We start from the raw sequence: 13,187 nt of genomic DNA on the forward strand, positions 1-13,187 counted from the left end.
GGGAAGAGCTTTTTTAAAACAGTAGACTAAATGGGCAATGAACCTATTTCTTTGTACCCCCACTGATAAATGGTGAGATGTATGCAGAAAATTATACAAACCATCACCATTTGTCATCTCCTATAGCCACATGACTATGCAGATTATGTAGCAAGCATATAATTTTGTTTGAATAGTACTGAGTGTCATTTCCCCTTGCATTAGGTCAGTGTGCAATGTGAAAATCAGTTACTTTGAGTGTATATTAACAACATGATACACAGTGTAAACAAAGCAGCTTTTGGTGCCATTTATCTCTAGAAGACTCTGGTTCCTGATATGAAAAGATGTCATTATTGCTTCTTTAACAATTAAAAAGTATATGTGTTGCATTTGCTTTCTGTCATATTTATATATAAATTATACTAAGTATATAGACTCCATAACTCACTATATTCTTAATAAAAAACCTGCAGCTAGGACTAAGACACTACAGGTCAATCATGTTAACATAAAAGGCTATAACAAAACAAGATGTTGAAAGGAAACAACCCTTCTTACAAATTGCCACAAGAGGGCAATACATATACATATGAGTACATTCTTTAAGGTTTCCGTAGTTACAGGTTTTGTCATAATATCAAACATACCAGAACCAAAATATTGCCCATTAGTGCTCTGATATGGAAAACTGTTACTGCAGGTGCTTTATCAAAAAGACAGAAGTATCTTGAATATTTTTCCCTTTTAAATTCTTTAACTGAATTGAGTAAATAAAAATTTTAAAATCCCAATATGTATTTGGTACTATATAAAAGATGAGTCATAGATGAAATAATATATCTCATATCTAAATAACTATAACTGAAATGATACAAATTATTTCATCTTAGTAATATCCCCCAAAATATTTCATTCAGCGGTTTTTGTTCAGTAGGTAAAATGAAGATGAGAATAACAAGTAAAATGAAGGAACAAGAGAAAATGTATTCGACATGCTCATAAAAGTTTGAGGACACCCAGACATGCTTGCCTGCAACCCCAAGAGTGTTTCTAGACACATGGTTGGTTTTCTATTTGTATCTACTTGTTTACTTTAAAATGAAAAGATTTCTAAAGACAGATGTAAATTTTACTTTGAACAACTGAAGCAGGTTCTGAGTCCTACTCCTGATCCAGTCATTAAAGCGCTCTTAATTTTTCATCCTCCTTCAAATGTCTATGTAGAACTAGTAGGAAACTATTGCTTAGGTTCTCAGGTCTATTGAAGTTCTGAGAAGGCAGTAATAATACCTTCTCTCATTTGTACAGTACTGTGTCCCTTTAGAAAGTGGGAGGCAATTAGGAACAAAATGCTTCCATTGTGCCTTGGGATTGAAATTTTAAGAGGAAGAGAAAGGAGGAAAGCCTCATTTCTTATATCATTCTCCACAATATACATTTGCTGTTACAAATGTCAAAAGGCCCAATATACTATTCCTAGCTGAAAAGCTGTGCTCATCTTGTAATGAGATGAAACACTTTTACTGCTGAAGGGGACTTCAACATTTCTTTGTCCAGATGTGAAAACTAAGGCACTCAGATGTTAAGCATGGATTCTATGTTTGTAAAACCATCTCTTTATTCTAAGAATTTATTTAAAATAAATAAAATAGTCCTATAAAGCAAACAATAAGGAAATAGAAGTCTTCCAGGACCTCAGGAGTATGGCCACTTTCTCTGGCTATTGAACTAAACCTCACTTTTTCTCCTTTATGCTTCTCTCACAGACTTAATGTCAGACTCTGACCAGAGGCATCACTTAGGAAGATGACTAGGTTTTCCAATTTTTTCTATAGGATCTCTTTTCTAGCTTTCTTTAAGGTCTGTCAATTTAGCTCACTCTCCTGGAAAACTCTACACAAGCCTGTTTCAGGATCCAGTCTACCTTCTCTAGGTGATGTTTCTCTGGAGCAACTACAACCTCATTCATCAGTGCCCACTTTCAGCTTGCATTTCCCTCATTTTTTCCTATCTCAAGAAAACAAATATACCCAACACATTCCATAGTAGGAAGTTGGGCTACATTTAGCCTCTCACTATACTGTGAGTTCTTCAGGGCAAGAGTCATCTTCTAATCATCTTACTATTCCACAGGCTGGCATAGAGCAGGCATTCAATAACTGTAGATGAAAAAGTCATATCTACAATTTGGTAACAGACAAGATTTATTTTTTAATTGAAAAAGTCATATAGAAGTTTAATATTAACATGTATATTTCCTATATACATGGGAAAAGACCAAGAAAAAGGATTTTAAAGTTCCCCCACCCAAATTTAACAAAACTAAAGTGGTGACCTGTTCTGTGCAAAAAACAAACAAACAAACAAACAACAATAACAAAAAAACCCACAACAAATAAGAAGGAACTGAAAGGATATAACCTAAATAGCGTGCCAAGAATTTATACAGTAGCTTTAAAAAGGGTTATAAAACAAATAAAGATGGCACCTGTGTATCACCATTACCAACAGGATGGAGGAAGTAGACCTAGTCCCAGGTGACATACCAGCAAACATTCTTTGATAATGAAGTTTATGAGAAAGGATGCAAGGCCCCAAGGAAAGATGAATTCTAATACTCAGAGATTGCTAAGAAGACACTTGCACAAGTTTGTGTAAGTTAGGTCTGGTGCGATTCTGGCTGGAAAAGGGTGACTAAAACATGTGAGTTCTTGAAGTCACTTACAGCATTTTGTCATTGTGCAAGAAGTCAAGGGTTTCTATCTACTGAAATTTCTATTATCCCACAAAAATATAAAAACATCAAGGAGAAGTAAGGATAGATCTACAACCCAGGGGCTAAAATGCACAGAAATAGAGACCAAACTTTCCCAAACTTCTCCTGTCTCAACTAAAATGAAACTAGAAAAAAGCTTCAAACATTACTATAGGATATCACATCATAATTCTAAAGTCTGTGTTTACTGCAACTCTAATTTTAAAATCTGCTTGGTTTATAAACAAGACAAAAAGATGAGATACTTCATTGAATTTAACATATTTATTAACCTAAAATAGGATTTTCTTTAAAAAGCATTAAAAATAAAGAAAATAAGAGACTAAAAGAATAAACATTACAAAAATTTTTGGGACACTTACTGAAGTCCATGGCATGTAGACAGTGCCACAAATGACGCAGAATTTCCTCGGATATGGCCCTGGTAGTAACAGTGTTCTCCTCCCTGAAAAATAGAGAACATAAGCCTTTGCTCAGGGTAAACGCATTTCATTTTTCTATTCACACTGCACCTCATGTGTAAAAGTCTGTGCAATATTTAATTATTCAAATTAGTATTATTAAACCATTTCTAACAGAATTATTCATAAACTCCCCTAGTGAGTTGACTCCAAATCAAAAGACAGGGAAATAAAAGTTGGCTTAACTTTTCTTTTAAGTAGGCAATGTTTGAAGGAGCAAGGAAAGAAATATTGAAATATACACATGGTTTTTGCACCAGGATATATTTAATTAACTGTTTCCCCAGTCAAGAGAAACTCAACCTTGAGAGGCAGTAAGATGGTGCTCTTTCAGTTAAAGTGAAGCGAAAAAGAATAGAAATCATTTGAGAGTCATTAAACTGATGTTGGAAAATGCCAATTTTTTTTATAAATATCAAAACTTAACAAGTTTATATTATTCTTTTCTCCAATCTGGAATGGCCTTATTGGTAAGCCATCTAGGATAAAAGTTTGAAATTGAGAACTTTCTTCTAGTAATCAGTCACATTAAATTCCACTGAAAGACTCATTCTTTGAATTAAATTTCCTGAAGAACACAATAAGGGATATATTCTGCCATCACTGGGTGTTGTTTCAGTCATTACATACTTGTCACTCAGAGTGTGGTCCAGAGCAGCACTGACATCACAGGGAGCTTGTCAGAAAGCTCAGATCCCACCCCAGACATGCTGTATCAGAACAGCCATTTTATCAAGGTCCCTAGGTGATTAATATGCACATTAAAGTTTGAGAAGCATTGTTCTAAATGACCCTTCCATTCCCCCACTAATCTCTTTCTTCAGAAGCTGAAAGCTTCTAACTGAATTGATCCTTTGAGATATGAGTGATATAGGACGGACTGATAGAATGGGCAGGTTAAAGAAGCAACTGTTCCCTATCTCACAGTCTGGCTTAATGAACTAAAATTACATAAAATTTTCAGTGTTTGACAAGTGGAGAGGAGAGAAAAGGAAGACATGATAACATAACTAATGTAATGAGCTTAAATATATTTCTTAGCTGGAATTCCAAGAAAGGCAGCCTGACCTGAGGTGACTATTGCTCATAAAAATAATCTCACCAGATTTTGAGGCTCTCATATTTTATCAGCACCTAGATAGTAGGATGGTGGGTACACAGTGCAATCTCTGACTCTGTGGTACCTTCAAATTTCCAAGGGAGTCATTAAGCATCATGAACTGAGGATTATAGTTGGATTTGATGGAAGACAAGACAAGGTTGTACTTCATATTAGGGTCTAACAGGGGTTGGGACTAAGAACTCCACAGACTTTGGGGCAGAAACAAACCCAAACCTAAGAGAGTAAGACACTGACTGACTTCATGGGTAAAGTTCTACAGAGTAGATATTAGAGGAGTAAGCCATCAGATTCTTCACTTACACTTGCTTGAGCTGTAATCTCAAGCAAGTTACTAAAACCTGCCAATGTCATCTACACATTTCATAGTATAGTTCAGATTATTAAATTATCTAATATCTGAAAAAGTCTTAGCACTTGCTTGACACTTAGTAAACAGTGTCTGCTACTACCACAATTATTCTGTCAATTATTGTTTTACTCAATTTATATACACAATCACCTCAAATCATCACATCAATCCTACAAAGTACAGCATACTTAAATGCTGTTTCTATTCTTGACTGTCATGACCTCTAAGAGTCAATATTGTCCAACTGGGAAGCAGCCAAATAGTTTTGCAAACTTGGTGTGAATACCAAGACTTGTGGTCTTTTTCCTGCACTAATGAGCTGGACCAAGAATCTGTAGGTTGTGTAATACAAATCTAATCTTTCTCTTAGCTGATTTTTATTATTGTTTATATTTTTATTAGTGCCGGAGGTAAATTTAATAGAATTTTGAATGTCATCTGGCAAACTGTCCATAAGATTAGAGTCAAAGTACATGAGAGGTCATTGTATTTCAAATGACCTTAATTTCCTGGACACAGCTGCCTGGACCAGAAACCACACTCTAACTTTCAATTGGCCAGACACAGAAGACCAACAGCCTATGAAGTGACCTGGAAAGAGAATTCTATTTAAGGTTTTCCCTTGATAGTGACTAAATATTCAATCAGATCTCTTAAGAGTTCTAAGACTTACAGTGAAATGTAGATATAAAGGTAGCAGAAACAAAGAAGATAATCAAAACAGTTATGGCATTACACTAGGGAGCACTGGACATTGACAAATAATTGTCTAAGGGGAAAAATGTCAGAAGTAAAGGCATAAAAGACTTTTATATATTACTAATTTTATTTTTCATAATTCTACTAATTTTGTAAATTACTAACATTTTCTCTAAAATACCACCTCTGGAAACATGTAATGGTAAGTCATAAAAAGAATAAGGAATTCATTTTAAAACAATTCACTGCATCGAGGAGAAATAGATGATTAGATAATGGAAAACAATCTTTCACTAGTTTCAGAATCTAAAAAATCGAACTAATTCCAAAAACAGCATGATCAGGACCCACTGCACAAAAGCCTAATGCTACAAATGAAATGAGAGCTCAGTATGGCTGAATCATTATCAAATGTTTCCATGACATTTAAAGAGAAGCATAAACACCAGGAGGGGGAAACTTTTTCAATTTGGGCTATTAAAATTTAAATTTTGGGGCCTCCCAGTGGCGCAGAGGTTGAGCGCTGGGTTGCAAAGCTGCCCGCAGCCTTTGCAGTGCGATTCAATCCTCAGCTGCTCCCAGCCAGCGGAGGAGGGTCCCACATGGTGCCCAGACCTCTCCTGCCGCCTACTGCTCCCCTCAGCAGTGTACCTCAGTCCTTCTGCCTGTTCTGCTCCCCGCTCTGGCGCTGATGAATTCTCTCACCCTCCCCGCGCTTCTGACTGTACCCAGTGCTTGTATAAATAAATAAATAAATAAATCTTTTAAAAAAAAAAATCTTTCTTTAAAAAAAAAAAAAATTAAAAAAAAATCTAAATTTTGAGTTTCCCCACTGGTAGCATATGTAATTCTTATAAATAATGATGGAAGTTGATTTTTGTGTTGTGACTTTTGTCAGGGATTATTGTAAATCAATAATTATTTAAACTAGGAACTAGATTTTTTCCTTAAAAAGCCTAGAAATATTTCTTAGTCCAGAATAAAGGCATAACAAAGGGCTTCTTTAACTTATATAAAGCTATTAACACATCATTTCAGTAAATAAAATAAATGCAATGGATTTTTAAAAATAATCGTTTATACCCATTATTTTTAAGATAATATTTATGGCAAAAATTCTAAGAATTCAGAAGGTACATGATGAAGAGTAAAAATATCTTCTTCATACACTTACGATATGATTGCCTTCTAAAAGGCAAGCAATTTTCACATATTTTGTGTACAATGTCAGGGATCAGTGCAAAAATGAGTTTACATTGGTCTGTCACTTTTTTTTTCCCCTTTAAGGTGATTATGACCTCTTTCTATATCAATATCTGAGTCTTTCAGTGATGGCATAATATTCTGTTATGGAGGTGAACCATAATTCATTTAAACAGTCAAGTACTAATGGACAGTTAGGTTATTACCAGTGGTTGCTTTCTGCTGTCATAAACAACATTGCAACAAACACCCTTTCATATATTTTTGTGCACTTCTGTCAGTATTTATTTGTATCTAGTAGGCCAAACAATATTAACAATAAACAATATTTTAAATTTTAATAAATATTTTAAAGGATAGTGTAAAGGCAGGACACTGAGCAGGTTTTTGGATCCAGCAGACCGGGTAAGGAGAAGAGTCCTGGAGAGTCCTTGGTGGCTTTTGCAGGCTTTTATTGGGATTTATCAGGCACACGGCAGGCAGGGTACCGGGGGGCCAGGAGGCTGGCAGGCCTCCCAGCCCCCAGCAAGTCTTCACTCTATCTGGGCTCTCAGGCTTCTCTCGTGTTCTGCTTCTCTCTCAGTTCTGCTTCACTTCTCTGCTTCTTCCCTGGCGTCCCCGTGACACCACCCTTAAAAAGCCCAGTCTTAGCCCAGGTGAATCCCATCTACATATGCTCACACCCTATTCCAGGTGCCCACCATCAGGCATGCATTCGGGACCACAAGGTTCCATCATCTATCCTGATGGCGGGAGGCAGAAAAGCCTGATACTTTTACCTTACCCTACAGATAGCTATCACTGCATTTCTTTATATCTGTTTTAAATGGTTTATTGCATTTTAAATTAATAAAGTGCATTTTATTAAAAAGTATATATTTCAATAGACTACTAATCAAGCCAATTTTCTAAAATCTTATTAATTACAAAAGTTCTCCATATCTTCATATGATTTTCTTGAAGAAACAGATGCTTCACAGAAGTAGGTATTTTATGTAATAATCTAATACAGATGTAGGAAAGAGAGAGTCAGTACATCCTCGTAGAGTTCGGCTCTTAATCCTACTGCCAGTCGCAGCTTTATTCTTACTGTCTCTTTTGTTCCAGAAATAAATCCATTGTCCTTGAAACTTTCTTCATGCTCCTTGATTTAAGAACATAATAATGCATTTATAACAGTACAGATGTTTATTTTTAGCTAATTAGATAGTCGTTGCTAAAAAAGAAACATTACCCACTTCTATAAAAATGAACTTATATGATAGTTCACGTGTCTATTGGTTTATCTTCCCAGTGGAGGAATAAAAGATTACTGCAATTTTTATTCTAGATTCAGTAACAAAGGAAATTTTTATTACATGGTGTAAAGGCAGGAACTGGACCACAGTGCAGGTTTTCTGATCCCATGCAGACCGGGTAAAGGAGGAGTCAGAGTCCTCAGTAGTTTTGCAGGTTTTTTATTTGGGGTTCACCAGGCATACGGCAGGCAAGGGTGCTGGCTGGGGGGCTGGGAGGCTGGTAGGCAAGTCTTCACTCTATCTGGGCTCTCTAGCGTTCGTTCTGCTGCTTCTCGGCTTCGGCTTCAGCTTCGGCTTCTACTGCTGCTTCTGCTGGCGTCCCCCCGTGACGCCACCCTTAAAAAGCACAGTCTTAGCTCAGCTGAATCCCATCTACCTATGCCCACACCCTATTCCAGGTGCCCGCCATCAGGCATGCATTCAGGACAAGGATCCATCATCTATCCTGATAGCGGAAGGGCAGAAAAGCCTGATATTTTCTTTACCCTACAGTCCACCCCCTCAGGGTTTTCTGCCATATAGTCTATACATATATATACAATTTTCTAAGCAAACAAACAATGCAGCCATGGCCCACAAAAGCAAATACATCAAATATAACAAAATACAATATAACAAAATACAACAGAACACAAATAAGTCCAGGCAGGGCACCAACCTAGTGCAAAAGACAATTATTGGTACCAGCAGATAAGCCACCAAATCTGCTGCCGAAGGCACTGCTCATACGAGGGAGGGGAATCACTCACGGCATCTACTATATCACACCAGGAGCCGTCAGGCTTCCTGGCCTTCTCTGGCTGTAGTCTCGGCTACAAGGCACACACAGCATCCACCCCCAGGATGCACTCGCTCTGGGATTGGCAATTTTATTCTGTTGGGGATAATCGCCAACCCTCAGGGTTTCTGTCTGCAGTCGCTCCAACACTCGGCCTTCATAGCCACCCATGCGACTCACAAACCCCTGCATTCAAGCCAACCCACTGCACAAGCACCTGGGTTGGGGATCCAAACTCTACATGCGGCTTGGGCTCCACCCCAAGCCACGTTCCCCACCCGTCCCCCAAGGACAGGTTCCTCAGCTCCTCACCCTCGCTCAAGAATGAGCAGGGCATCACCCACAGGTGATTTTACGAGACTCACAGTTCTTCAGCATACCCAGGCTGCTTAACAGCCGCTTAGGGCTTCTCAACTTAGCATCAGTACCAGCTTTTGCCTTCTTAGTTGGCTTTTCTCCTCCACCTGGCTGCTGGGCATACACAGGCTGCTTTTGGCCATCAAGGCCCACTGGCCACCCCCAGATTCTCAAAAAAAAAAAAAAAAACATAACCTGCCAAGGTCCTCCGCCTTCTGGCGGGATTGTCAGTCCAAGTTTATCAGTCCATGTCCATCAGTTGAAGTCCATTGGCCTCTCCCTGCATCAGCAACGGCCTGCTGCCTCAGGGGTCATTGGCTAGTCCTTTCCGGTGTTGTTGGCTGGTCCTTTCCGGTGTCATTGGCTGGTCCTTTCCGGTGTCATTGGCTAGTTCTCTCGTGCGTCTCCTCCATGCCAGGTCTCATCCTGTAGCTCGTGGACGTTGTCCACCTTCTGTGCCACCATGGTGCCTCCAGCGTCATCACGGGCAAACAGTCTGTTCTCCTTAGTCCCTCCAGGTCTTCGGAGGGCTCCAATACCCGTCTGCATGGATCTTGCCGCCTTACGCCAATTGTAAGGGCCAGACTGGGCACAGTGCAGGTTTTCTGATCTCATGCAGACCGGGTAAAGGAGGAGTCAGAGTCCTCAGTAGTTTTGCAGGTTTTTTATTTGGGGTTCATCAGGCATATGGCAGGCAAGGGTGCTGGCTGGGGGGCTGGGAGGCAAGTCTTCACTCTATCTGGGCTCTCTAGCGTTCGTTCTGCTGCTTCTCGGCTTCGGCTTCGGCTTCGGCTTCGGCTTCGGCTTCGGCTTCGGCTTCGGCTTCGGCTTCGGCTTCGGCTTCGGCTTCGGCTTCGGCTTCGGCTTCGGCTTCGGCTTCGGCTTCGGCTTCGGCTTCGGCTTCTACTGCTGCTTCTGCTGGCATCCCCCCGTGACGCCGCCCTTAAAAAGCACAGTCTTAGCTCAGCTGAATCCCATCTACCTATGCCCACACCCTATTCCAGGTGCCCGCCATCAGGCATGCATTCAGGACAAGGATCCATCATCTATCCTGATAGCGGAAGGGCAGAAAAGCCTGATATTTTCTTTACCCTACACATGGCCAGAAAGAGCTCAAGGGAAAAGTAGAATTTATTATAAATATGATGAGATGATAACACAATTCAAGTTATAGTGCATGGATTATATAATTATGAGCACTCAATAACCAACTGGAGCACAGCAGCAAGGCCATGGTCATCTGCCCCCTATTCTGACCCTCAGAAGAAACAACAACTTTATCAGCTCCAAGACGGGCAAAGAAAACACCTTTCAAAGCTTTTGATTCCCTCCACATCGCAGATATCCTCTTGCTAACCCCTTTTTTCCTGAGTTTTCAAGTTTTTAGAAAATCTATGTTACATCTCTCTACTTGCAAACCTGTTTCTGTCTTATATTCCCACCAGATTATGATCTCCTTTTAGGGAAGCACAAGTGCCTGATCTATGCTTCTATCACCACATATGCTGTTAGAGAGAGCCTCCCTGAATCTCTGGTTCTACAGCAATAAAATGGGGATAAAATTAATCTAAGCTGCCTTACAATAGCATGCAGTGGATTTGTAGGAAAAAATGGCATTAATCAGGCTCTTTTTTGCCCTCCGCACTAGCCTCTATGGCTGTCACCTGCAGCCTTACTTTCCTCCCAGGTTTCATTGGCCACACGGATATCATGTTAGTGCAAAAAGTGCTTGGGTGCTTAAGCAAGAGGCTCACATGGACACTGAAGCCAAGAAACCAGAGGGCACATACCTGTAAGTATGGATACCTGGACACCCACACCCGGGCTAGAGATCATTCCAGAGGGAGGGAGAGAGAAAGAGAGAGCAGAGGCTCAGGTGTTATCTGCCTCCCAATCCCCTGCCTCCCTGCTCACCTGCCCACCTGCCCACCCTTTGCCTGGTTTGCCCATATAGGATTCCATGCTAAAACAAAGTATACCATAAACTGCTTTCTAAATAGGTGAGGGGCACAGTCAGTCAACAGTTACTCAGTAAGGGATTCTATCATGTCTCTTGAGGTAGTATTCTCATACTGTATTTAAAACTAACAATTCAGAACACTGATTACTAATGCAGATTACAGGGCCTCTTCCCCAAAGAGTTTGTTTAGGCAACTCTGATGTAAGGTAAAAAGTATTTGCCCCCCCGCCATTAGGATAGATGATGGAACCCTGTGGTCCCGAATGCATGCCTGATGGTGGGCACCTAGAACAGGGTGTGGGCAAATGTAGATGGGATTCGCCTGGGATAAGACTGGGCTTTTTTTTTTTTTTTTTTTTTTTTATACAAGCATTGGGTACAGTCAGAAGTGCGGGAAGGTAAGAGAATTCACCAGAGCCAGAGCGGGGAACAGAGCAGGCAGAAGGACCAAAGCACACTGCTGAGGGGAGCAGCGGGCGGCAGGAGAGGTCTGCGCGCCATGTGGGACCCTCCTCCGGTGGCCGGGGAGCAGCCGGGGGATCGAACAGGCACTGCAGAGGCTGAGGGCAGCTTCGCAACCCAGCGCTCAACCGCTGCGCCATTAGGGTGGCATCACGGGGACTCCAGCAGAAGCCGAGAGAAGAACAAGAAGCAGAAAAGCAGAAGCAGAACCACTAGAGAGCAAAGAAGCAAGGTCACAAGAAAACGCCGGAGAGTCCAGATAGAGTGCAGACTTGCTGGGGGCTGGGAGGCCTGCCAGCCTCCTGGACCCCCAGCACCCCTGCCTGCCATGTACCCGGTAAATCCCAATAAAAGCCTGCAAAAGCCACTGAGGGCTCCAGGACTCTGACTCTTCCTTTACCCCAGTCTGCTGGATGAGAAAACCTGCTCAGCGGCTTATCCTACACTACAGAGAACCAAAAATCTTCATCTAAACACATACTCCACATTTTTCTTACTCCAGTTGAGAACTAAAGCAATGGTTCTCAACTTTGGCTGCATATCAGTCACCTGGGGAGCTTTTAAAATCCCACTGCCCAGGCTGTGCTCCAAACCAATTATATCATAATCTCTGGAGACGGGATGCAAGCATCAGCATCTTTTTAAGTGCTCTAGATGATTCAATGTAGCTGCAGTAATTGAGAGTCCCTACAATTGAGAAATACTACTCAATAGCAGTGGTCCTCAAAACCATCAGAATTGCTAGGATGAGCTTTATAAAGTAACCGATTGCCAGGTCTTCCTGCAGACCCACTGAATTAGAATCTCCAAGGAGGCAGGGCCCCACGTTTCAGAGAATTGTGAAACATCCTCCAGGTATTCTGATGATGATGTTTGGAATCATTAACCTAAAAACATTCAGCCCAAATCCAAACCACCCCATGCAGAGGATACCAAAAAGACTAAGATCTTTCAGAGAATGAAAGCATCTAGCATATCTTGGCCATTCTGCTTGATGATTTATGAGATATTTCATGATGAATGATGAGGTGAATATTAATTTCTCCATTTAACAATGGAGAAAACACAGACTGTATGCTTGATGCACAGTCAAGTCTCTTTATGCTACCAATTCTCAAGAGTGGTTTCCAGCCCAACAGCATCAGCATCAGCTTGGTTAGAAATGCAAATTCTTAAGCCTCAGACTTACTCAGAAGTGCTAGAAGCCTCTAGGTGTCTTCAACAAACCCTGAAGTTTGAGAATAACTGTTTTATACTACCCTGGCTTCTGCATTCTAATTCAGTGCTGTGCTCACTGAAATCCTTCACAAGCTCCTAAATAAATTCTTACTGAAACAGAAAGGGTGTAACAATCATAGCTCTTCTCCACTTCTTTTCTGTTTCCCCCAAACCAGCTGGGTTTATGAGAAACAAAATAGAAGGTAAAGGTAAGAAAAGAATATGTAAGAAATTTGCCATATGCAGAGCCAAAAAGAGCTACTTTTTGTAGGAGTTGGTAAGAGATACCCTTTAGGATGCTTGGGTGAATTAAAGGGACTCAAGTAATCAACTATTTGGTCACCCTAAAGAGACAAAACCAGTGCAGAAACTTTCAGAACAGAACACCCCCCTGCAACCGTTGTGTTCATGCTCTACTTCCTGAGTCATGGGGCTCTCCTCCTCCACTGGCACCAGTTCCAGGACCCACCTTCTGCTCTGCAGATTGGGGATCTTGCCAGTCATCCTCCTCCACAAGGAGA

The 13,187-nt window shown here is 40.7% G+C and overlaps 1 protein-coding gene across 18 annotated transcripts in view; it reads right to left on the reverse strand.

Annotated features, from left to right (window-relative positions):
* The window catches only part of ADAM22 (ADAM metallopeptidase domain 22), a gene marked incomplete at both ends in the record, with an annotated part of 200,909 nt that overhangs the window by 73,298 nt on the left and 114,424 nt on the right, over positions 1–13,187 (reverse strand). For all 18 annotated transcript variants that reach the window (XM_084229405.1, XM_084229404.1, XM_084229401.1 and 15 more), the window contains one exon: positions 3,121–3,203. In XM_084229405.1, the coding sequence (XP_084085531.1) occupies positions 3,121–3,203 (83 nt within the window). The remainder of the gene's footprint in view (positions 1–3,120; positions 3,204–13,187) is intronic.

The sequence above is a fragment of the Talpa europaea genome (assembly GCF_964194135.1).
Source record: "Talpa europaea genome assembly, chromosome: 3".
Classification (NCBI taxonomy): domain Eukaryota; kingdom Metazoa; phylum Chordata; class Mammalia; order Eulipotyphla; family Talpidae; genus Talpa; species Talpa europaea.